Source organism: Phascolarctos cinereus, unplaced genomic scaffold (assembly GCF_003287225.1).
Source record: "Phascolarctos cinereus isolate Bilbo 61053 unplaced genomic scaffold, phaCin_HiC Scaffold_5;HRSCAF=322, whole genome shotgun sequence".
Lineage (NCBI taxonomy): Eukaryota > Metazoa > Chordata > Mammalia > Diprotodontia > Phascolarctidae > Phascolarctos > Phascolarctos cinereus.
In genome coordinates, this window is record NW_027555958.1 from 322,528,040 (window position 1) to 322,555,100 (window position 27,061).

Here is a 27,061-nt window from a genome sequence, read left to right on the forward strand (position 1 = left end):
GGTCAAAGATATTTTATGCTTTGCATTTGTGTGTATGTATAGTTGTGAATGCTCATACTTGTGTATATACACAAGTGCAAGTGTTCTAGAGATGTGTTGTATGTGCGTGCATGCACATGTGTGACCAGGTCTCTGTTTATGTGTGTGTGTGTGCATGTATAATTGTTGTGTGTGTGTCTGTGTGTGCTAATTCATCTCCTATGTCTTTGTGCCTTTCTCTTTCAGAGGAAGGACAGACACTCATTGATTATCAGTGATGCCTTGAGGGGCATGAGGCATGTTGTGCAGATTCGGGCCCGGGAGGAGTTTAATCACGGCCGATGGAGCGAATGGAGCAAGGAGATCACAGGCACCCCATGGACAGGTAGAATTGGGGAGAGGGTACATGCCTTTGTTCTCGGCTTTTTGAAAGCTCAGTGATGATGGATGACTTAAAGTAGTAGTGTCAAACTCAAAATAGAAATGGGGCCGCTACACTACACCTAAGTATTCTTACCAGTTGCATATTGACTTCTTGTTGTTGTTAAGTTGTGTCTGACTCTTTGTGATCCCATTTGGGGTTTTCTTGGCAAAGATACTAGAGTGGTTTGCCATTTCCTTCTTTAGCTCATTTTACAGATGAGGAAACTGAGGTAAACAGAGTTAAGTGACATGCCCAGGGTTGCACAGCTAGTAAGTGTCTAAGGCAGGATTTGAACTCATGAAGATGAGTCTTGCTGATTCCAATTCCACTGCTCTATCCACTAGCTACCTAGCTGCTTGCATATTGACTTAGAAAACGACATGTTAACATTGCATATGTTCTATTATATTTTTATTGATTTTGTCAAATGTTTCTCATTTACATTTTAATCTGATTCAAGCAGGGAGCTTACAGGCCAAGTATTTGGCACCTCTGATTTAAAGGACCCTGGAGCTTTAAGGTAGGAAGGGTCTTTAGAGGTCATGCACGTCAACCTCCTGTAGGACTCCCCCTCTATAATATACTCAACAGGTATACATTTGAACACTCCTAGTGACTGGGAACTTATCTCACAAGACAAGCAGCTATGTGGCCTGCTGGGTAGAATACTGGACATGAAGTCAAGAAGACCTGAGTTCAAGTCTGGCCTCAGACCCCCTTTAGCTGTATGATCCTGGGCAAGTCACTTAAACTCTGTGTTTCAGTTCCCCAACTATAAAATGGGGATAATTATACCACCTACCTCCTAGGGCTGTTGTGAGGATCAAATGAGAAACACTTTGCAAATCTTAATGTGCTATGTAAATGCTAACTATTTATTATTACTGTCACTCATTGTTGGACTTCTCTGTTACAGTTCTGTTTCATGTTAAGTCCAAGTCTGTCTCCCTCTATCTATTTGGGAAGCAGTGTAGTTTAATGGAAAGAGCGCTGGCTGTGGACTCAGATGACTTGGGTTCAAATCTTACCTCTGGCATCTACTACTCATGTGACCCTGGACACATGACTGCCCTGTGCCTCAGTTTCTCCATAAGTAAAAGGAATTGGTTCAACTAGAAGAGATTTGAGGTCCTTCCCATTGTAAATCTATGGTATACCTTCTAGAATAGCATAGAACAAATATACTCCCTCTTCCACATAACAGTCTTTCACGTATTTGAAGTTAGCAATAAGCTCCTTCCCAGCCCCACACCCTTGCCTCACATCTCGTAGTGCTCTAGGCCCTTCAAACTCAGTCTCACATAATTCTCACGTGAAGTACTTTCTAGAATCCTTGCCAACTTGGACACTCTCCCCTGGAGAGTCTTCTTTGTCAAGGTCCTTCTTAAAATACATGGCCCAGAATAGAATACCATTTAATAGATGTGGCCTGACCAGTGCCTAATTGGTAGAACCATTGCTTCCAGGGATCTGGATACCACACTGGTATCAATACACCCAAGCGCGATAGGAAGAACACTGGACTGGAAATTACAAGTCCTGGGCTTGTATCCCAACTGATTCTTATTGGTTTTCTAACTGGGGGCAGGGAGATGTCTTACTTCTCTGAGCTCTACATTTTTCATTCATAACATGGCAGTAATGACACTTGTACTCTCTACCCCTACAAAAGTGTGGTAAGAAAAGAACCTTGTTGTTGTTTTTTAATCTTTTAATTCTTACCTCAATTTTAATTTATTTACATAGTTATAAATTTAATTATCCCTTAATTCTCATCTTAATTTTTAGTGATTACACTGAGACAGTAATGACTTAACTGCAGTGGGACAAAACCCAATGATCTTTGTACTTCACTTAATGACCCATGACTACGAGGTCTAGTCTGCTCAGTACACTCTGCCCTCCCCTCCCCCCAGTTCCCTTTTATGTGTTGTCTTCCCAATTAGACTGTAAGCTTCTTGAGGGCAGTTACTGTCTTTCCTTTTGCTTATATTTGCATTCCTAACACTTACCACAGTGCCTGGCATTTAGTAAGAATCTAATAAATGCTGGTTGACTGACTGATCACCTTCCTACTCATGGCTGCTATGCTTTTCTTAATGCAGCCTTATATTTTGTTAATTTCCCTCCTACCACAACATACTGCTGACTCATATTGAGCTTACAGGCCTCTAAAACCCCCAGATCTTTTTCAGATAAATTGCAGTCTAGCTGAATAATTCAACCCCCGTTTTGCACTTGTGAAGATGATTTTTTAGACCCAATTGTAAGACTTTACATTTATTCCTACTAAATTATTTGTCATTATTCAGTGGTTTTCTGTCGTGTCCAACTCTTTGTGACCCCATTTGGGGTTTTCTTGGCAAGGATACTGGAATGGCTTTTCATTTTCTTTTCTAGCTCATTTTATAGCTAAAGAAACTGAAGAAACTTTTGTAGATGAAGAAACTGAGGCAAACAGGGGTAAATGACTTGCCCAGGGTCATACAGCTAGTAAGTGTCTGAAGCTGGATTTGAACTCAGGAAGATGAGTCTACCTGACTCCAGACCTGGCATTCTGTCCACTGCATCACCTAGCTGCCCTTATTAAATTCTTAGTTGGACCCAATGTTCTGTATATTGTAATGATTTTTGAATTCTGACTCTAACATCTAGTTTTTGCATCTCCTACAAATTTGATAAGCATGCCATTTGTACCTTTTTTCAAAGTCTTTGATAAAAATGTTCAGTAGAATGAGACCAAGGACCATCTCCTGGGTTCACTTATACTAAGGACCGCCTTCCAAATTGCCCTTCATTTCAACCCCTCAAGGAACTGCACTGGTAACAAACTGTTTTCCATCTGTTGTCTGAAGATTCCGCCTAGCTAAGTTATCCCAGGTGGGTTGCAGGAAAGTGAGTTTTTTGTGCATGCCAACTCTTAAAAGACCATTTATCTCCTAAATTGTAAAGGGATTGTGATCCATGTCTGTGGAAGGAATACCCACACAAATGAAAAGCAGTCTGTTACCAGTGTAGTATTTGAAGCATTTCTAGCTTGGTAGGACCAGTCAGAGCTTGCATTCTGCTGATACAGCCTTCCAAAACCCAGGGTCACATATGTTGAACCACTGAACCATTAATAACTACCTCTTCAGTCCAGCCATTTATCCAGTTCTGAATCTGCAGAATTGTCTCATCTCCTAGGCCACATCTCCCCACTTTCCCATAAGAATAGCATGAGAGATTATGTAAAACCTTTTTTCCCTAGAAGCCATATAAATTATATCTCCAGTAGTCTCCTGATCTAGAAGTTTCGTAACTCAATCCAAAAAAGAAAAAAAGAAATGAGATGATTTTTTTCAGCATGACCTATAGTGATGAAGCCATGTTGGCTCTCTGTGGTCATTGCTTCCTTTTCTAGTTACTTGTTAACTATCCCTTTAATGCTCTGTTATAGAATTTTGCCAGGAATTGAAGTCAAACAATCTCATGGGATGATAGTTTGCAAACTCTTGTGTGTGTGTGTGTGTGTGTGTGTGTGTGTGTCTGTGTAAGACTGGGACAACATATTTCTCCTTCTCCAATTTTATAGCACCTCACTTATGTTTTTATAGTCTTTCCAAGATTAACTCAGTAATCACGATAGGCTGGACTATACAGATCATCTAGACCTGGTAACTGGACCTCCTCAAAGGCAGCTAGGTGTACTCCTCTCATCTCCCTACCTGTCTTTGTGTTCAAATCCACATTAGCCATTTTTATTCAGGCCCCAGATCGTTTTCTTTGGCAGAAAAAACAGAAGCAAAGTTAAGAATTAAGCAGGTCAATGTTCTTTCCCTTGTCAGTGTTATCGTCATCTCATCTGCCGCAGGAGGCAGTTTTTTCCCTTAATAATACTAGCTAACGATAACTATCATTTACATAGTACTTTTAATTTTGCAAAGATCTTTATGTATGTTATACCGTTTGATCCTCACACCAACCCTAGGAGGTAAGTGCTATTATTGTCCTCATTTTACAGATAAGGAAATTGAGGCTGAGAGGGGTTGAGTGCCTTACCTAGGATCATGCAACTAGTAACTGCTGAGCTAGGATGCAAACTTGGGTTTTCCTTACTCTGAGTCCAATACGACATCCTGTTTTTTGGCCATCTTATTTTACCCAGTGTAGCTAATAAAAGATCCTTTATTGTTGTCCTTAGCTTTTCTCTCAGACTCATGTCTTTTTTTGAGCTTGAGCCATCCTAATGCTTTTCTTACAGGCAATGTCTGGGTGAGTTGAATTTGGGGTTTACCACTTGTTGGTATCCTGTGAATGTTATCAGTTTACAGTCTGTCCCCTTAAAAATTTTTTTTCTTAAAATTTTTCCTTTATGATTACTTGATATGTAGCAATCAGACTTTTTAAAATTAGTTTTTGGGAAGCCTGAGAGTTGTTCCATTTTTTCTTCATGCCCTGCCCTCCACATCTATCTTTTTTGCCTGCATAGATTCCACATTTTTTCCAGTTGTGTCATTTCCTGGGCTTGTTGTTTTGGCTTTAGCTGTTGTTTTCACCATTTTTCTCTCCAGCAAAATAATTATGTTATTTGTTGAGTCTGTTGTTTTGTTTATTTTCTTCCCTTGGATATCTCCAAACAGAGGAATTTTATTATCATCTTGTCCAGAATTAGGCCCTTTCAATTAAGCCCTTTGTTTCTTTATTTCACTTCTTGATATTTTTTGCTAATTCCACTTCTTCCTGTATTCCTTCAATGTGTCCATTCTTCATTTTATTGTGTTCTTGGAAATTTCTAATTTCATTCCTTGTGCTTCTGTTGCCTGTGTTTGAATATTTTTCCCTTCAATTTCTGCTTCTTCTCCTGGTCTATATCTCTTCCTTTGCTGTTTTTTGTTCTTTTTTTTTTTGGAGGAAATTGGGGTTAAGTGCTTGTCCAGGGTCACATAGCTAGTAAGTATCTGAGGCTGAATTTGAATGCAGGTCCTCCTGACTCTAAGGTGTGTTCTATCCACTGTACCATTGCCCTTCCTTGGCTATTTCTTAAAAACAATGTTCTTTTGAGAATCTCTAACAGATTAAATTTTTTTTGAGTTATATATTGAATTCCTGTGACTTCTCATTCTTCTATTGTCCTGAAAGTCCATTCTTTATAAGCGTTAAAGTGCTATATTCATTTATTCATTTGATTAGCATTTGTTAAACACCTGCTATATATTCCAGTCACTGTACTAGGTGCTAGGGCTACAAAGACAAGAATTAAACAATCCTTGCCCTCAAGGAACTTACATTCTGTTGATTCTATAAATGTGAGCCCTGTTTATTCTCTTAAAGAGGAGCTCTATTAGCAGCTGTGTCACATATTAAGAGTGTGATCATCTAAAGCCCTCAGATTTTTTTTTCACATGAACTGCTAATGGTGATGAGGACCTGTACCAGGGTTGCAACTGTGTGAATGGAGAGAGCGAGACATACACAAGGGATGTTGTGCAAGCAGAAATAACCAAACAGCAACAGATGGGATGTGTAGAGTGAGTGTGAATGAGTTGAGGATGACCCAGATGCTGTAAGACTGGGGGACTGTTGAGGATAGTGGTCCCCTCAATGGGAGGGTCCAAAAAGGTGAAGGTTTGGAAGGCAAGATGATGAGTTCTCCTCAGAACCAGTTGAGTTTCAGATATTTATGGGCATCCAGTTTGAGATGTCCAAGAGGTAGGCACCAATTTGAGACCAGAGCTCGTGATGGAGACTAGGGTTGGCTATATAGGTCTGGGAATCTTCTGCATAGAATTGATCATTCCACTGACAGGAGCTGATGGGATCACCAAATGAGATAGTACAGAGAGAGAAGAGAGGAGGGCCCAAGTTAGAGTCGGGACCCATGATTTACTGAGCATGACCTGGATGAAGAGGCAACAAAGGAGCCTGAAAGTCGGTCAGACATGTAGGAGAAGAACCAGGAGACAGCAATGTCATGGGAATCTAGAGAGGAGAGAGCATCCAGGAAAAGAGGGTGATCAACAGTGTCAAAGATTACAGAGAGGTCATTAGTGACATTGGAAAGGGCATGATTAAATTTGGAGAAAGCTGATGAGACAGGAAGCTAGGAGGCGAAAGGAGATTTAGATTGTAGATGGTTTTGTCAAGGATTTTAGTCACAAAAGGGCGGAGAGTTAGTGGGGATGGTTGGATAAAGTCAGAGTTTAAGGAGGGAGGAGATATGTGTGGTTTGTAGGAAGCAACAACGTTGCCAATAGACAGAAAAGCTTGAAGATTAGTGAGAGAAGGGGCAATCTACTGGCAAAGAAAGATGGAGGAAGAATTTGCCTCGGCAAAGAGAAGGAAAGAGGTAAAGAGGAGAAAGTGAGGGAAGACATCTGATTGATGTGAGTTGAGGAGAGGGAGCTCTTGACAAATGGCCTCAAAATCTGAGGGGTTAAGCATGAGGCAAAGAGCTCTACCCAGTCGTAGGGAAAACCTGTATAGCTTCATCTCCTCCCTGGACAGCATGGAGCTGTGGACTAGATCGGCTCTCTGCCTCTACTCACAATGGACCTGTGACTGTCACCTGTGGAGCTCTGCCAAGGGTGCTAGTATGGAAAGTCATGGGTCTGGGAACCTTCAACACTTCTGGGATCAGTGGCTGCTCATCCATGCTTTAACAGACAATCTCAGGGAGGTAAAGTTTCTTGCTTAACGTGCCACAGGTATCAAGTGGCAAAACCAGAACTCAAACCCAGGTCTCTTGATGCATTCTGCCTAGCCCTTAATGGAAAAACAAGGAACAAGAGGTGAGAGTTGCAGAGACAAATTTAGGTTCCTTCTAAGAGCCAAAATCTTGGCATTGCTGACTGCCTCTTCCCTTACCCCCAATATTCTTTTCTCTTTTGGTCCCTGTAACATTTGTCCCTTGGTTTTCTTCTTACCTGTCTATCTTTCATAATCCCTTTTGCTGGATCATCATCCCTATTGTACCCTCTAACTCTGAGTGTCCCCAAATGTTCTGGCATGGGCTTTCTTCTGTCTATACTTTCCCTCTCAGTGACGTTATCAGCTCCCATGGGATCCCACATCTATATATGTAGTTCTAACTCAGGGGTGGGGGACCTGCAGTCTCAAGGCCACATGTGACCTTCTAAGTCCTCAAGTGTGGCCCTTTGACTGAACCAAACTTCACAGAACATATCCCCTTCATAAAAGGATTTGGTCTGTAAAACTTGAAGTCAGTCAAAAGGCCGCACCCACAGACCTAGAAGGCCACAATGGCCTGGAGGCCGCAGGTCCCCCATCCCTGTCCTAGCTTCTCTCCTGTGCTCCATTCTCTTATCACCAACTATTTGATATTTCAAACTGGATGGCCCATAGGTATCTCAAACTTCATGTGTTAAAAACATAACTCATTAGCTTTTCCCCAAGACCCACCCCTTTTCTGACCTACTTTATGTTGACAGCATCACCAAACTTCTAGTCATCCAGATTTACAACCTTGGAGTTACCCTCGACTCCTCACTCTCTACACCATATATCTCATCAGCTGACAAGTCCTGTCTACTCTGCCTTAATAATAACAACAACAACAACAACAACAGCTAGTATTTATATGTAGCTTTAAGCAAAGTGCTTTATAAATAGTCTCATTTTGATTTCATAACAACCTGGAGAGGTAGGTGCTATGTCTCTCACAGCTATTCCCTTCTTTTTACTCACATAGCTACCACCCTCAGACCCTTATCACCTGTCTTCCAGCCAGGGGTGGGGAACCTGCCGTCTTGAGGCCACATGTGGTGCCCTCCCAGGCCACACTTGAGGACCTAGAGGGCACCACATGTAGCCTTGAGACCACGGGTTCCCCACCCCTGTGAATATTACAATATTCTCCTAATTGTTCTTCCTGTCCCAGGTATCTCCCCTCTGTAATCCTTCCTCCACATAGCTGCAAAAAGGATTTTCCTAAAGCACAAGTCTGACCATGTTGCTCTTCTGCTCCAGGTTTCCCTGTTACCTCTGGGATCAAATAACAACTCCTCTGTTTAGCATTTCAAGATCTTCACGATCTAGGGCCATCTTATCTTTCCTGACTTAGTTAACAAGTGAATCCCAGAGAGCATGCTGGGAGTTGCCACTCCTGGTTCCAGCAAACATTGTGGGAGTGTTGGGCATGGCTTCCAGCCATGTATGACTCATTGCTAAGGCCTTGTGAGATGATGAAGATGCCCTTAATTGGATACCAAGCCAGAGTAACAGGTGACTCAGTGCATCTACAAAAAAAAAAAAAGCTCCCACCTGATGGACATTTTGAACTCACAAAGTTGTGAGCATCCTGGACCATTGCAGGATAAGTACTTATAGGCCTAAGACCAGAATAGAATAAGCACAAGAGGGATGACCCCAAACCCAGGCATAGGCTTGCCCAGGCAAGACATATACTTTAGTGGCCATGTGCTCGCAGTCGCTTAGAGGACTGGGTTGGGACATGGCCTTCCCACCCCTCCTCCATCCATGCAGGTTGAAAAGAGTATTTGCCGCACATTTCTGCACAGAAAAGCAGAGAACAGCAAAAGGGCGGGTCAGTCCCTCTTGTGTGTCCACTGAGTCATCAGCTCCTCCGATTCAACAGCCAATCACAGGACTCTGTCATCTCACAGCATAAACCTCCCATCCATGAGTCATATGCATGGCTGGAAGCAGGTCCCTAGAGGTTAGTAGGAACCAGGAAGAGCTACTCTGGGAATGATCCGGGGTTATGCCCTTGTAACACCATTATATATTATTCCCCTTTTCTCTTATTATTATAATAGTTATTAGTTAACAATTATAATTAATAATTAATTGGTTGATGAAGAAAAACCCGCAAACAATTTAGAGCTATTCAAAAGTGGAACGGGCTGTCTCCAGAGCTAGTGGGATCTCCCTCCTTGAGGGTTTTTAAGCGAAGGCTGGAGGACTGCCTTGTGTGTGTGTGTGTGTGTGTGTGTGTGTGTGTGTGTTTCTGTTATAGACAAGATCCTTTTCCAGGTATGATTTTGGATTGGAAGGTCTGAGGTTTGAGGTCTGAGGCTGAGGTCCCTTCCGCCTCGGAAGTTCTGTGGTTCTGTGACACCTAATCCAGGTTTAGCACTGAACTCTAATCAGCTGAGATAATGGCCGGAGCAGAAGGTGTCTTAGCACCCGCTGCAGTGACTGCTTTCTCTGTTGCTGATGTCAGTGAGGAAAGAACAGCAATTTGATGCTAATAACACATGAGTGGAGATGACCCATAGCTGCATAGCAACCATTTTCACAAAGGAGATATTTTGTTGGGTTTTGCACAAATACTTATTATCTGTGGATGGTTTTTTTTTTCACTTTAGAGCTGACGAAAGCTTAAAGTGGCCAAGTCTGGATGGCCTTATAGGATCTAGGAAATTTTAAAGGAAATATTAGGAATATAAAAGAAATATTAGGAAAGTAATTGGGTAATCTCTGCCGGGTTGGAAAAAAGGACCTTGCCAATACCTCAGAAATCCTTTTAAATGTTCCTTCCTGACTCCTCCTCATAAGTAAAACCATGGTTACAGCCTTAAGGCTACCCAAGCACCTGCTCACATATGGGGGAGCAAATTCTAGAAGCTTGTGTTTTTGTCTCATTTCTGAGATCATCTAGACAAGGGGTGGGCAAGAGCGGGTCTAGACTGGAAAGAGAAAGTTCACCACTGACTCTCAGGGTCAGAGAATAATTCTTCCCTCCTACATTCCTAAAATTACTGTGGTTGTCCTTTTCAGCTTTAAAAAGAAAAAAGCAGATGAAGATCTGTGAATAGCCCTCATCAGCTCATTAGCATTTAAAGGGCCCTTTGTGTCTTTCTCTCTTCCTCCCTTCTTTCCCTTTGCCCTCACCCTGTGTCTGACAGTTTCCCCCTACTCCTCCATCCCAGTTTCTCTCTCTTTTCTTGCTTTGCTCTCTGCCTCCTTTCCTTATTGTTTTTTCTTCAGGTTCCTTTTCACAATCTTCACCGACTTACAGTTCTGAGACATTGTCGCTGCTGTTTTTGACTTCCTATTCTCTGTGACCCCCATTTGGGGTTTTCTTGGCAAAGATACTGGAGCGGTTTACCATTTCCTTCTTCAGCTCCTTTTACAAATGTGGAAACTGAGGCAAACAGGGTTCAGTGACTTGCCCAGAGTCACACAGCTAGTAAGTGTCTAAGGCTGGATTTAGACTCAGGAAGATGAGTCTTCCAGACTCCAGGCTCAGCACTCTATCCACTGTGCCACCTAGCTACCCTAGGTGGCATATGTTTATTTGTGGTGTTTATTGAATAGAATATTGCATTCTCTGTTCTTAATTTTAAAACTGGATGCCTTGAGCATTTAAAATTTCTCTTCTCAAACCCAAATCCAACCTTCCAAATTAACTAATTAAATTACTTTTTATTTGAGTGCTGCCTTTGATTCATTTTTTTGGTAGGTCAACAGTCCTTGATTGAAATAAAACAAAAATCTTTTCCATCTTTGATATAGGTTATTTCCAGTTGCAAAGTAAAGTGAGAAGTGAAGAACTGAATATAATTAAATAAAGTGATTATTGTTTACATTATATAGTTTATCTGTATATATAATTTATACAGTTTACATATATATGCAGAATGATATGTTCCTGCTACAATGAAAAGAGAACTGGATTTGGACTCAACGTCCCAGTTCAAATCCCCACCCCCATCTCTCTGTGTGACCTTGAGAAAGTTACTTAACCTCTCCAGCCTCAGTTTTCTCATCTGTAAAATGAGGGAGGTGAGCTCAATGACCTCTATGGTCCCTTCCAGCTCTAAATCTTAGATCTTGTTATGATCCTTATAAATAACAATGCAAAACCTGCAAAACCTGCTTTTCTCTTATACTCTAGAAAGGTCTATAATGATTTCCAGTTGCCATAATGGGATATGGTCAGCCACATTTGAGATATAACATTTCTTCTGCTAGGTGACCTTGGGCAATTCACTTAACCCCTCTAGGCCTCAATTTGCTCATCTGCAAGATGAGAAGGTTGGACTATGACCTCTAAGCTTCCTTATTGCTCTAAGGCTGTATTTCTATGGCTGATCCTACAACTGTGCACTTTAGACAGAATTGTCATTATTCATCATTCATGACACCAACTTCCTGCTTTGGCCTGACTTCCATGAAATTGATTTAATCCATTAGTTTTTTGATGCTCTTCTTACCTATTTAATGAATTTACTCATAAGGCGAGGGCAGCTGGGTGGCACAGTGGATAGAGCACTCAGCCTGGAGCTGAGTTCAAATACAGTTTCAGACACTAGCTGTGTCACCCTGGGCGAGTCACTTCACCCTGCTTGCCTCAGTTTCCTCATCTGTAAAATGAGCTGGTGAAAGAAATGGCAAACCAGTATCATTGCCAAGAAAACCCAAATGGTGTCATGAAGAGTTGGATATGACTGAACAATAACAACAGCACAGAAGGATCAGTCTTGTCAATAAGCAATTATTAAGTCTCAACTACTATGTGCCAGGCACTGTGCTGGGTCTTTTTTTTTTTTGCTAGGCAATGGGGTTAAGTGACTTGCCCAGGGTCACACAGCTAGTAAGTGTTATGTGTCTGAGACCGGATTTGAAATCAGGTCCTCCTGAATCCAGGGCTGGTGCTCTATCCACTGTGCCACCTAGCTGCCGCTGTGCTGAGTCTTCAGCATCAAATTAAAAATCAAAACCATCCCTGCCCTCCAGAGCTTATACTCTATCAGGGAAAATCATGTACACATACCATAGGTGCAGGGAGGAAAAAGACAATTGGGAAGATAGAGAAAGGCTTCGTGTAGGAGGTGGCACTAGAGCTAAGCTTTGAAGGAAATTAGGAGTTCTGCGAGGCAGAGATGAGGGAGGTGGGCCTTCCAGGTGTGAGGCACAGCCCATGCAAAAGGCATGTAGGTGGGCAATAGAATGTTGTGTATGATAAAAAGGAAGTAGACCAATTGGGAAATATAATGCTTGAAGGGGCATAATAAGCCTGGAAAAGGAAGCTGGAGCCAGATTATGAAGGGTTTTAAACGCCAAACAGAGGAATTTGTATTTTATTCTAGTGTCAATAGGAAGCCACTGGAGCTTTCTGAGTAGGGGAATGACACAGGAAACCCTTTGCTTTAGGATCTCACCATCTATGAGGATGTGCTGGAGTGAGGTGAGACTGGAGGCGAGGAGACCGTTAGAAGGCTATTGTGAGTATCCAGGTGAGAGGGATGAGGGCCTGAACTAAGGTGAGGTTTCTATGAGTAGAGAGAAGGAGATAGTTGAGAGAGAGGTTGTAGAGGTAGAATCTACAAGACTTGGCCACTAATTGGTTACAGAAGCTAAGGGAGGGTGAAGAAATGAGGTTGATCCCAAGTTCGAGTGACTAAAAGGATGGTGGCATCTTCAGCAGAAAGGGGGAAGTTAGGAAGAGGGGTGGGTTTGGTGATGGCATGGTGATAATGAGTTCTGCTTTGGGTATATCAAGTTTGAGATGCCTATGGAACATCCAGCTGAAAATGTCCAATAGTGAATTGGTAATGTGGGCCTAGAGCTTGGGGCAAAGGCTAGAGAAGAATATGAGATCTGGGAGCCATGTGCAGAAGTGATAATTGAATCATTGGGAGCTGATGAGATCACAGAAATAAAAGTATAGGGAAAGAAGAAAAGAGAACTCAAGACAGGACTTTAGGGTTCACACACAGTTGGGGAGTACCATGGTTGATGATCCAGCAAAAGAGACTGGAGGACCAAGAGAGAGCAGTGTCACAGAATGCCAGAGCAAAGAGTGCATCCAGATGGAGAAGGTACCCAACAACGTCAAATGCTGCAGGGAAATCAACAAAGATGAAGAATCAGCAAAGGTTATTGGGTTTGGCCATTGAAATGTAATTGTTAACTTTATAGAAATCAGTTTCAATCGAGTGATATGGTGGTCAGATTGTGAAGGGTTGAGAGGAGATGAAATAGAGGCAATGAGCATAGAAAGCTTCTCCTAGGAGTCTGTTCGGTGAAAGAACAGAAATATGAAGAATAATAGCTTAAGAGATGAAAAAAGTGACTCCACTTTAATTTTCAGTTGGCCATCCTCTAGGTAAAACAACAGGAGGGCAACCAAGGTTTTATCCCAGGGTTCCAATGTTCAATGGTGACATATACTTCCTTCCAAAGGCAGTCACCCACACTGTTATCCTCTCAACTCACTGTCCTCTGCTGGCCTTATTTATGTTGCATGGTGGGTGCCACTACTGAGATACCCACCCTTCTGCTGGGGCTTACCTCATCACCATGCCCCCTACCTTCCATTTCAACTGTGGTGAGTGAAGCAACTGAATCTAAGGTGGACTCTTCTCTCTGTTCTTCTGCTATTCTCCCCAAATTGAATTCTCTCCAGTTTCCTGAATGCCTGGTTTTGTCTAGATTATAAACTCCTCGAGGGCAGGAACACTTTCTTCTTCTTCTCTTCCCCACCACTCTTCCCTCTGTGCCTAGCATAGCGCCTTGTCCACAACAGATAGTTAATAATTCTCAATAGACTTCAACTGAACCACATGGCAGGGTTCATTCTTCCCCTGACGATAAATACCACTGGGCTACCCTTCATCTGATGGCTGCCATCTTCTCCAGCCACTTCTCTTGGCTCCCTCACGGAGTAATTCACATAGTCTCTGCACTGACATTCCTTAGCAAACCCTTCCAATATTATTTTTAACTTCTTGATGTTGGGTTGATTAACTAAACAAGAAACAACAAATATTTCAAAACCCAAAAGGCATTCCACTCTATCCTAGTCATATTCCAGTGCCCAGTTGTCAGCCCTTTGTCCCTTTGGAAGAGTTCATTCCCACAGAGAATCTGAGAATGTTTAGAGAGAAAGGGCTTTAAGAAGTCATCTGGACCATCCCAACTTTGAACGAGTTTCCTAAAGTCAATGCCATAAGCCTCAGAACTTGTTCCATTTTTAAAGTCCAGAGGTATCTTGAGGAATAGCCCAGAGCAGGGTAGTTTGATGCAAAGAGTCTTGGATTTGGAATTAGAAGGCCCTGGACTAAAGTCCTAGCTCTGATGTTTATTAACCATGTGGCCCTGGACAAGACACTAAATTTCTCTAAGCTGCTATTTCTGTAGCTATAAAAAGGGGAATAATATCTACTTCATAGGGTTCGAGAGAAATAATGTCTATGAGGTATTTTGTCACCATAGATGCCCAGATAAATAATCTCCTGGGTATAGGGAGCTCCTGTGTGGAAACCCAATGCATATTGTTACTCATCCGCAGGCTAGTGTTAGAGAGTTGCCTGGGGCACTAAGAAATTAGGTGACTTGGCCAGGGTCACACAGCTGGTATGTATTAGAGCCAGGACTAGAATTCAGGTCGTTTTCACTCCAAGGCCAACTCCAAGGCCATCATGTCACAAAGCATTAGAAAAGAGGCAGCTGGGCAGTGCAGTGGATAGAGCACAGCCCTAGAGTCAGGAGAACCTGAGTTCAAATCTGGTGTCAGATACTTAATAGCTGTGTGACCCTGGGCAAGTCACTTAACACCTGATTGTCCCCCCTAAAGCATTAGAAAAACATAAATTATTATCCTAATTGTAAATAATGATCCTTTTCTTAAATCTGCAGAAACCAATAGCTTTGCAGCTGAGACAGAATTATTCATTTCTACACAGGTAAGCTATGAAGTTGTCACTAGGACCTCTGGTTCTTCTTTGTTGGTCCTTGAAATTTGATAAGTGTCTTTGAGAAAATAGAATTGGACCATTCTTGCCCCAGTGGGCTCATGGTATCATAATTTGACTGAGAGATTACAGGCAAAGCTGCTTAGCTCTCCTTCTTAAGTAACCGAATTTCTTCCCTTTCCTACTAAGCCTCTTTAACTAGGGACATAATTCCCTAAGCACTAAAACTTGTGGCCCAGCCACTCACAGCAGGATAAGCCCTTTGGGGCAGACAGGGAGAGGGAGAAAGAAAGAGAAGGGAAAAGGGAGAGAGAAAGAGAGACAGGAAGGGGAAGAGAAAGGGAGGAAGGGAGGAAGAAAAAGAAAGAGAGACGGGAGAGAGGGAGGGAGAGAGAGAGAGAGAGAGAGAGAGAAGAGAGAGAGAGAGAGAGAGAGAGAGGAGAGAGAGAGAGAGAGAGAGAGAGAGAGAGAGAGAGAGAGAGAGAGAGAGAGAGAGAGTGTGGTGATGGTGGTGTAAGCATTGGACAGGACCGGAAGAAAAGACAGGAGCTGAGAGGGAGTAAGTGTCTGACCCTGGGGGACTCATCAATACACATCTGTTGAGTATTTTTTTGTGTGTAGGGTGCTAGTTAAACCTTGCGGCTAGATTAGAGGCTGGTGAAAAAGATAGGAAACCTGAGGCCTGACCTCAAGGGGCTTTCAGTATAGTTGGGGAGCCTGAACATGTATCTAAAAAAGGTAAATCATAATAATGCCAGTTAAGCTGGCATATGGGAAGCAGGACAAATAATAAATGCCCTTTGTTGGAGAGGGGGAGAGGCCATGGATCGTGGGAGTAGTGAGGGATGGCCAAAGGGGGAAGATGGGTTTGATTGGGATCTTGAAGGAAAGCTCCAGAAGTTAGTTGTAGGCATCAGACAGGAGAGGAAGGGTATTCTAGGAAGGACAGAAACATCGATGCTGGGATTCACAAGGACCACTGAAGGGGGTCATAGATTTAGAGCTGAAAGAGACCTCAGATCAAGGAGTTCAACTCCTCCCCCCATTTTACAGATGAGGAAACTGAGGCCCAGAAAAATGAAATTACTTGCCCAGGGGTCATAGAGCTAATAAGTATCTGAGGTAGAATTTGAACCAGGGCTTTTGGAATCCAAATCCAGTGCTCTCTACCATGCTGCTTCCTATTGAGTAGTTCAACAGAGCTAGAGTGGATGCTGGATGTAAGGTAATAGTGGGAGAAAAGATTGAAAAGGTATTTGAGACTACCTAGAGGTGGACCTTGAATGCCAAGCAGACTAGTTTAGACTTCATCTTATTGGCACTAGGAAGCCCCTAAAGCAAGGATGTGCTACTAAACATTTAACAACTGGCTCCCCAAAAAAAGTGCAAGTGACACACTTTTATTTATTTATTTGTATTTTATGTAAATAATATTTTATTTTTTTCCAATTACATGTAAAGGTAGTTTTCAACATTCATTTTTTATAAGAATTTGAGTTCCACTATGCCCGAAGAGCTATAAAAATGTGCATACGCTTTCATCCAGCAATAGCACTTCTAGGGCTATATCCCAAAGAGATCAAACAAATGGGAAAAGGACCCACATGTACAAAAATATTCATAGCAGCTCTTTTTGTGGTGGCAAAGAATTGGAAATCAAGAGGATGCCCATCAATTGGGGAATGGCTGAACAAGTTGTTGTATATGGATGTAATGGAATACTATTGTGCTATAAGAAATGATGAACAGGCTAACTTCAGAAAAACCTGGAAAGACTTGTATGGTCTGATGCTGAGTGAAGTGAGCAGAACCAAGAGGACTTTGTACACAATAACAGCGACGTTGTGCGATGACTAATATTGATAAACTTAACCCTTCTCAGCATTACAAGGATCTAAGATATCTCCAGAGGCCTTGTGATGGAAAATGCTGTCCACATCCAAAGAAAGAACTATAGAAGTTGAATCGCTATCATTTTTTTCTCTTCTGTTGAGTTTTGTTTCATCTTTCTGATGGTTCCTCCTATTGGTTTTAATTTTTACTTACAACTTCACTAATGTGAAAATATGTTTAATAGGAATGCAAATGTATAGCCTATATCAGATTATGCGCCGTCTTGGGGAGGGTGGTGGGGAGGAAGGGGGAGAAAAAATTTAAACTCAAAAGCAAATGGAAGTGATTGTTGATAAATCAAAATAAATTAATAAAATTTTAAAAAAAGAATTTGAGTTCCAAATTTTTCTCCCTCCCTCCCCTCCCTAAGATGGCAAGCAATCTGATATAGGTTATACATGTGTAATCATGTTAAATGCATTTCCACATTAGAAATGACACACTTTTAAGTTTAATCAGCATTATTAACAATTTCTCCATCATTTTTTTTTTTTCGGAGACGTCAGGGTTAAGTGACTTGCCCAGGGTCACACAGCTAATAAGTATCTGAGGTCACATTAGAACTCAAGTTCTCCTGACTCCAAGGCCAGCTGTCTATCCACTTTGCCACCTAGCTGCCCCTCTCCATCACTCTCTTAAGTCTAGACAATCAACAAAATGATAAATCAAGCCCAGATTGTAGCATTTGCCAATTTCTGAAATATAAATGCTCACACTGAACATTTAACAATCAGCTCTTCCCAGTGGTTTGAGCAGGCTCCAGCACACTCCTGTTCTGAAGGCTTTTGAGGAGGTGTACATGTCAAGGAGGCAGTCAGAAATGTAGCACTAAAGCTCACAGAACAGGGCCAGGGTGATGGTGTAGATAAGATCTCAGAGGGAGAGAGAATAGATCAGAGGTGGGGAACCTGGGGCCTTGAGGCCACATGTGGGCAGGGGTCCTTGAGGACCTAGAGGGCCATGTGTGGCCTCAAGGCCAAAGGTTCCCCACCCCTGGGATAGATGCATACAGAACAGAAAGAGACCAGAACAATATTTCTTCCATTGTATCCTCCAGCCACCTAACACCAGTAAATAAGCCAAGGATTCTTACCTTTATTGTGTCCTGGACCTTTGGCAGTCTGGTGAAGCCTAGAATAATGTTTTTAAATGCATGAGATAAAACACATAGGATTACAAAGGAAACCTGCTATATTGAAATACAATTATAAAAATATATAAACAAGTTTATAGACCCCCAGGCTATGAGCCCTTGAAAAGTAAGTGGTTAATAAATGCTCACTGAATGAATGAACTTGTGGAATGTCGTTTTCAGGTGCCTACTACCTCAGATGACTACAATGAAAGCCTTTCCCGAGAAAACCCTGAAGGCGTCACTAACACTCTGCCAGGTAAGAGTCCAGTGTTCAGGGGCAGTTAGGTGGAACAGTGGATAGAGCTCCGGCCCTGGATTCTGGAGGATCTGAGTTCAAATGCGGCCTCAGACACATGACACTTACTAGCTGTGTGACCCTGGGCAAGTCACTTAACCCGTTGCCTAGGCCCCCCCCCAAAAAAAAAAGAGTCCAGCGTTCAGTTTCTAGGAGCTCTGGGTTAAGCTGTGGATGGAAAGAGAATATGGAAAAATCTTAGTAATTTTGAACAATGGGTTGAAAACCAATGTGACAAGTTTGAATTAGAGAAGAATGTTAAGAAATGCGCTAGAGTCACTTCCCAACTATATTGCATTACTTGAAGCTGGGACAGAGCTGACTGCTGATAAGAAGTTTATGCAAAATGTTCATTCCTGAGAAACTTACAGTGTAGATGTGCACATATGCACACACACATATACCACACATAAACACATGTTGTGTACACATGTTTACATGTATGTATATGTAGTATATATACAAAGATTATTGTTCAGTCATTTTTCAGTTGTGTCCAACTCTTTGTGACCTCATTTGGGGTTTTCTTGGCAAAGATACTGTAGTGGTTTGCCCTTTCCTTCTCCAGCTCATTGGACAGATGAAGAAACTGAGGCAGACAGGGTTAGGTGATTTGCCTAGGGTCACATAAGTAGGAAGTGTTTGAGGTCACATTTGAACTCAGGTCCTCCTGCCTCCAGGACCAACATTCCATCCACTTCATCCACTCTACCACCTAGCTGCACAATGCAACCAAATATGCCTAACTTCCTTTAGGTAATCTACCCTGAAGCTAGCAAACTTGGAAACTGTGCCTCAGTTTCCTTATCTGTAAAGTGGAGATAAGGGTGCTTGCTCTACCTATTCTCACTGAGTTCCTGTGGAAAGTGCTTGGTAAATTGTAAAGTGCTGCACAGATGTAAAGTGTTGTTTATGTCGAATTGATCTTCTCAAAGCCCCATCTGTGCCCTAAGGAGGAGATTTGGTATCTGTTCAAAACAACTGCTTTACTAGCCTGCACAAGACTGTGGTCAGACTTTAAAAACCCAAAGAGACCCATCTGGCTCTGTATGACTGGGAGGGAGGATGGGTATGCAAATATCCATGAAAGAAGGCAGTGGTAGCACTTCTGTAGAGGCCCAAGCTGGCCTAGACATGGTTGGACTTGTGCTGAGTGGTGGTTGTTTTTTTTCATTTTCAGAAGCAGTATGGCATAGTGAGAGGTTTAGGGGTACAGCTAGGTTGCGCAATAGATAGAGTACCGGGCCTGGAGTCAGGAAGACTCATCCTTCCGGGTTCAGATCCAGCCCCACAGCTTAATAGCTGTGTGATCCTGGACAAGTCATTTAACTCCATTTGCCTCAGTTTCTTCATCTGTAAAATAATCTGGAGAAGGACATGGCAAACCACTCCAGTGTCTTTGCCAGGAAAGCCCCAGATGGGGTCACAAAGTATGGGACACAATTGAAAAGTGACTAAACGACAACAATAACATGGCATAGTGGAAAGAGTAAAGGACTAATTAAATGGATTAATTAAAAGATTAATAGAAGAGAATCTGTGTTATTACTTACTAGCTGTGTGATGTTGGGAAAGTCATTAACCTCTCTGAGCCTCAGTTTCCCTCTCTGTAAAATGGACATGATGATATTTGTTCTATTTCACTATTAACCTCCAAGATTTCTTGGGCTGTTGGGAGAAGGGAATTAAAGGAGTTATACGAAAGAGCTTCATAAACCTGCAAGTGCTAATTAAATGTGAATAATCCTCACAGCACTGATTATTTGGAGCTGAAGGAGTCTTTAGAAGGCATCTAATCTAACTCCTACATTTCATAGGATCACAGATTTAAAACTGGAGGGGACTTTAGGAACAATCTAGTCCAGAGGTGAGGAACCTAAATCCTCAAGGCCACATGTGGCCCTCTAGGTCAAGTGTGGCCCAAATCAGTCAAAGGGCTGCACTTGGGCACCTAGAGGGCCACATGTGGCCTTGAGGATGCAGGTTCCCCACCCCTGAAGTACATCTTCCTCATTTTGCTGATGAGAAAATTGCGGCATAATGAGGGTAAGTGAACTGTCCAAGGTCGCACAGCTGGAACATTTCTGAGGCAGGATTTGAACTTTAACTTTTCTGGACCCCATGCCTAGAATTTCATCCATTACAGCAGAAGAATAAATTGAAATTCAGAGAGGTTATTACTTGCCCAAGTTCCCATGAGTGAGTAATAGAGCCAGAATGTGAACTCACATTCTCTGATTCCAAATTCAGTCCTCTCCTCACTGCGCCAGGCAGCCTCTCAGATAGAGGCAATGTTGTCATCATTGTGGAGAGAGCACAGGACCAGAGGATGGGAAAGCATGGCTTCCAATCCCATCTCAGTCCCTACCTACTATTTACATCCCTACTAGATTACAAGCATTTTGCAGGAGAGGATGATGCCACTTTTGTGTTTATATCCTCAGCACGTAGCAAAGTGCCTGGCGTGTAGCAGACACTTAATAAATGATTATTGATTGATTACTAGTTTTGTGTACCTGGACAAGTTCTTTAACCCCTCCTGAGCCTCAGAGCCTTGTAATTTATAGACTAGTTGTGATCTGTACTGGTGGAAGGAATTTCTACACTGGGAGTCGCCCCACACTGATGAGTACTGTATCCTTCTTGTATTTAAGTTTTATTATATGTGTGAGCTATCATCATTGTCTTTACATATGAGATAGCTCCTTCAAAACTTATAATACTATGTATATACAGGCATTCCTTGGAGATACTAAATGTTTGGTTCCAGATCATGGCAGTAAAGCGAGTAACACGAATTTTTTTGTTTCCCAGTGCATATAAAGTTATATTTGCATTGTACTGTAGTCTTTTAAGTGTGAAATAGTATTATGTCTAAAAAATATTATGTCTAAAAAACCAATGTATATAATCTTAATCAAAAATACTTTTTTACTAAAAAATGCTAGCCGTCATCTGAGCCTTCATCGAGCCATAATCTTTTTGCTGTGAAGGATCTTGCCTCGAAGTTGGTGGCTGCTGAAGGTTGGGATGGCTGTGACAATTTCTTAAAATAAGACAACAATGAAGTTTGATGCATCCTCCTCCTTTCATGTGAAAACTTAGAGGCCATTGTAAGGTTATTAATTGGATTAATACACAACATTTGTAGATTAAGTTTGCTCTCATATATGGATGAAGTTCATGGGGCCCCACAACAATTACAAGAGTAATATCAAAGATCACTGATCACAGATCACCATAACAGATGTAATAATAAGGGCAAAGTTTGGAATATTGCAAGAATTAACAAAATGTGACATAGAGACACAATGTGAACACATGCTGTTGGAAAAATAGCACTGATGCAGGATTGCCATAAACCTTCAATTTAAAAAAATATGCAATAAAGCAAAGCGCAATAAATGAGGTCTATCTGTATTTTGTTTCTCTCCCCCTCTTCTACAGTGCCTGGCTCTACTCATTCGCCCTACACATTCCTACTAGCTGGTGGAAGCCTGGTCTTAGGAATGATTCTATTCATTGGCATTATCTTGAGGTAAGATGGCCCCCCACTGGGATGGTTCTGTACCACTTGCATTGTCGATGCCCATTATGACTGGGCCATCTTAAAGTAATATGCTTATTAAGTTCTGGGCCACGAAGATGGAATAGCCAAACTTATGCTAAAGACACAAAATCCTCCTTGCTCTCATCTGGTAAATGTGTTTTTAAGAAGAGGTGTTGCAAATGTCGATATGGGGAGCAGGGTTTCCTTTTCAACCATCCTTTTCCACAGGTATTTGTTTTGAGCACTCATTCTGAATCTCTAAACAACTTAGCTCAGCATAGTTTCCTGGCTCATTTAACAAATGAATGACCATTAAGGAAAAATTACAGTTCTCTTGATTTAACTTTAGAAATCTGCAAATTGGTGTGTGCTTGAGGCCAAAAAGAAATTAGTACAGGATGCTTTGGGGGCACTTAACTGTTTATGATTTGAGAAACGGAATTGGGTAACAAGTGGAAAAGAAATGTAATAAATTCACCTTTCTTTTATCTTAACTTTGTGTGTGATTTTCATGGGAACCTATGTCTGGAGGCCAGAGCCATAATTAGATTTTTGTTTTTTTAAGCCTGAGGTAAAAACAGATGAGCTGGGAGAGGATGTTAGCAATGCTGAGGACAGTAAGATGGGGGAAGGGGGAAAGGCACAGAAGATAATCTGATCATGAGTGCATTCAAAGTTCATTCTCCCCAATACCCTATACCTTTTTTGGGGGGCGGGGCTAGGCAATGGGGTTAAGTGACTTGCCCAGGGTCACACAGCTAATAAGCGTTATATGTCTGAGGCCAAATTTGAACTCAGGTCCTTCTGAATCCAGGGCCGGTGCTCTATCCACTGTGCCACCTAGTAGCTGTCCCTAATACCCTATACCTTTAAGGTGAAGTCCCATTCTCCCGGTGTTAGTCCTGTGCTTATAATTCTCACATTAAGCTTATTGATATAGATAGATTCCTCTGTCTTTTTAGGCAGTAGTATCCCTGCCTTGCCAAAATAACCTGACAATTCATTAAGAGAAAAATTAAGTTGAACTAATAACTTTTATGATATTAATACATCATACTGCAGAATAATAGTGGTTGAAAAACTTCATCCCTTGGGTACCTATCATCTGGCGATTAGGCTTTCTGTACCAAGCTAGGACTGGTCTGTGGGCGACACAGTCACTATGCGCATACTTGTTTTAAAGCTAAATGACACAGTGGATAGAGCACTGGCCTGGACTCAGGAAGATTGGAGTTCAAATACAGCCTCAGACGTTCCCTAGCTGTGTGACCCTGGGCAAATCACTTACCCTCTGTCTGCCTCAGTTTCCTTATCAGTAAAATGGGGATAATAGCACCACCTCCTTCACAAGATTGTTGTGAGGATAAGATGATAAAATATTTATAAAGCACTTAGCACAGTACACTCCCCTCCCCCCCCCAAAAAAATCTTGTTTGTGTGTGTGTTTCTTCTCCAATATAATCCCAACAATAAGAAGCAACTATGGCTTAATGGAAAGACCTTTGAATTTGGGCCAAGGTTAGAATACTAGTTCTAGCACTGACTATGTGACCTACTACGTTAATAGAAATTAATATTATCTGTGTTGTATTGTACTTTTATTTATTTTGATTGAAATAATTCCAAGTGACATTTTAATCTGGCTTGTGGGGCATTTGGGAATTTTGTAGGCCCGCTTGAAGCCAGTGGGCTATGACTTTAACCGCTATGAACTGATGATTGTTAAAATTCCTCCCAGCTCTAAAGCCCATGAACTAATAGGATTGTTGAGTTAAGGGGAAGGACCAGTTCAGCATTTTAGTTAGAATCCTGCTAGATTGGCCTCCAAAAGGCTTACAGCAATTAAGTCCTTTCAACAATACAATAGGGCACTTGTTTGCAATGGAATTTTATGGCTTTTAGCTATTTTTGGTAGTTTGCTAGAGGTAAGGTTTAGTGGATAGAGGCCTGGTCTTGGAATCACAAAAACCTAGGTTCTGCCTCTGTAGAACTGAATCGAATTGAAACCTACTCACGTGGCTCTGGACAAGTCATTGGTCTCTTAGTGCTCCAGGCAACTTTCTAAGACTCTAAGTTTTAGATAATTTGCTCATCTGCATTGGTGAAAGGAATTTTAACACTGGGAGTTCCCTAAACCAATGAAATTACAGGTCTGAACCTCTCTGCCCCACAAAAATAAAGGGTGATATCTTAAAGTTGTTTAAATTTCATTTAAATCTTTTTGATATTAGCAAATTTAAACAGTTTTGAAAGTGTTTATTGACAATTTTTATCTCTTGCTTCACAATTGTCTGTTCATGCCCTTTGATTACTGTTCTGGAGAACATGTAATGACATTGTACATTTAAAGGTAGAAGGAATCTTGAGGCCATCTGGTCCACCCCCTACTCCACCCCCCCCCATTTTTGGGGTGAGAAAATCAAGGCCAAGGGAGGTGAAGTGAGACTTGACCAAGGACATCAGCAGCAAAGTTGGAATTTGAACTGGTATCCTTTGATTCCCACATCCTCTGGTATGCTGGCTCATGCTTGTAAATCCCTGCTATTAGAAGAGGCTGAGAAAGCGCACTTGAGTTTGAGAGTTCTGAGCTTCAGTGGGGCCCAATTGGTTGTCGTTACTAATCCCCTTCCCAGGATGGGGACCTCTTCACCCTGATCCTGGGAACATGTGGTCACAAGTGGCTGATTAACTGGTCTATGTTGGAAACAGAGAGGGTTAAAGCTTCTGTGTTGATCGACAGTGGGCTCAGGCTTGGGAGTCCCCACTGCACTCCCAACCTAGGTGAGATACAGACCTCATCTTAAAGGGAAAAAAAGGGAAAAAAAGAGGATTGAGCCCTTTGGGAAACATGGGCAGGATCAGAATAGGTTTCAGCAACTGGGAAAGCAATCCACAGGGGTGACTGGAAGAGTGGTGGTATCATTGGTAGAGATAAGAAAGTTCAGAAAAGGATAGGTTTAAGGGGAAAGAAAGGGAAGGGAATAAGCATTTATATGCTATGTGCCAGGTGCTGTGCTAAGTGCTTCATAAATATTATATCACCTTATCTTCTCCACAATCCTGTGAGGGAGGTGGTGCTATTATCCTCACTTTACAGTTGAGGAAACTGAGGCAGACAGAGGGTAAGTGATTTGCCCAGGGTCACACAGCTAGGGAATGTCTGAGGCTGGATTTGAACTCAAGTCTTCCTGACTCCAGACCCAGTGCTCTATTGACTGTATCATCTAGCTGTAGAGTAGATGTGGACATAGCGACCATGTTGCCCACAGACCAGTCCTAGCTTGGTACAGAAAACCTAATTGCCAGATGATAGGTCTCCAAAGGATGAAGTTTTTTAACCACTGTTATTCTGCAATTCTAAAGTGGGATTTTTTTTTAAACAAAGACATTCTTTCCACTCCCCCCCCCCAACCAAGGAAAATATTAACAGTTGACATTCCAAGAGCACTTTTTAAGGTTTACAAAGAACTTTGCATACATGATGTCATTTGTGATCATAAGACAGTTAAGTGGTGTAATGTTGGGCCCCTGAATTCAAATCCTACCTCAGACACTTACTAATTGTGTGATCCTAGGCAAGTCATTTAAATTCAGTCTACCTCAGTTTCCTTGCCTATGAAATGAATAATTATACCTTTCTCCTAGGCTTGTTGTGAGGTTAAAATGAGATAATATTTGTAAAGTGCTTTGCAAACCTTGAAGTGTTAAATAATTGGTAGCTACTTGAACTTCACAATAGGTTTTACTTCATCATACGGATGAAGAAATTGAGACTCAGAGAAATCTTGTAATTTTTTTGCATTAGTCACACAGCCTAAGAGCCTGTCACCTGACACACACTGGCTCTGGGCAAGTTGTTTAACCTTTCAGTGCGCTGGGCAACTCTGGCCTACGTTGCAGAGAAGGTGCTGACCTGACTTGGTAGAGGGACTTTCCTTTTCTGGGAGTGACCTCTATCAATGAAATCCTAGGTTTAGTAGGTATTTAGGGTTGTTGTGTTGGTAAGTGTTTTACAACTGGCTCTCTGCAAAGGTGTCAACATGACACACCTTGAAGTTTAATTTGCATTCTCATCATTTTTTCCAATCCCTCTCTTAAGTGTAGAAATCAGCAAAACAAATCAAGCCCGGATTTATAGCATTTGCCCATTTCTGAGGCATAAATGCACATACTGAAAAGGTAATAATCTGCTCTTAAGAGCTGGTTTGACCTGGCTCCATTCCTTCCATTAAGCTATCTGTACATCTTGCTATGCATTCCTGCTAGTATATGTGGTCTGGGATTTGAATCCAGGTGTCTCCTGACTTCAATTCAGGTTCTCTCTTCATTATACCACACCACCTGTAGAATCTACTTTACAGCAAACTTATTTGGGATTGATTAGTTCTATTAGGTAAGAGCTTCCTTATGCATACATACATGCATACATACATACATGTGCCTGCATGTATGCGTAGATTATAATCCTACATCATAATTAAGATTGTGTTAGGGGCAGCTAGGTGGCGCGGTGGATAGAGCAATGGCACTGGAGTCAGGAGGACCTGAGTTCAAATCCGGCCTCAGATACATAACACTTACTAGCTGTGTGACCCTGGGCAGGTCACTTAACTCCATTGCCTAACCCCCAAAAAAAGAGAAGAAAAGATTATGTCTGCTACACCCATTGTAGTATCCCTAAAAAGATGGAAGGTAGGGATTTTGCAGATAGAAAGACTGAAGTCCACAGAGGTTAAATTCACTGTATGTGAGTGCACAGTTCAAGGAAGTTAGATATAATCTGTTCAGGGTTGTGATACAACATCTAGTCATTGGCTCTGCTCATTTCTATATTGGGAAACATCTGCAAATCGAAGTCTCACTAAGATACTGCAGACTCCATTAAATTTTTCCGAGTTCCAGGTTAAGGGCCAAGTAGCAATGTGGATAAAGATAGTATGGAGAAATGAAACTCAAGGACAATCTCTGTTGTTTATTTTGAGTACTGGTCTCATTTCCCCCCAAACAAAGCAGCTAACCTATAACGATGAATAAATTGAAATTAGAGATCTCAGCCTGGAAAATTGGAAAGAGGACTTGGATTTGTGATCAGTGGACCTGGATCTGAGCAGTAGAATGGTGG

General features: G+C 41.8%; 1 protein-coding gene across 1 annotated transcript in view; it reads left to right on the plus strand.

Moving 5' to 3' along the window:
* Positions 1-27,061, plus strand: part of IL6R (interleukin 6 receptor) — a 68,648-nt gene that overhangs the window by 34,756 nt on the left and 6,831 nt on the right. Inside the window, exons 6-9 of the mRNA XM_020991651.2 lie at positions 226-364; positions 15,011-15,057; positions 18,275-18,350; positions 21,837-21,927. Coding sequence (XP_020847310.1) covers positions 226-364; positions 15,011-15,057; positions 18,275-18,350; positions 21,837-21,927 — 353 coding nt within the window. The remainder of the gene's footprint in view (positions 1-225; positions 365-15,010; positions 15,058-18,274; positions 18,351-21,836; positions 21,928-27,061) is intronic.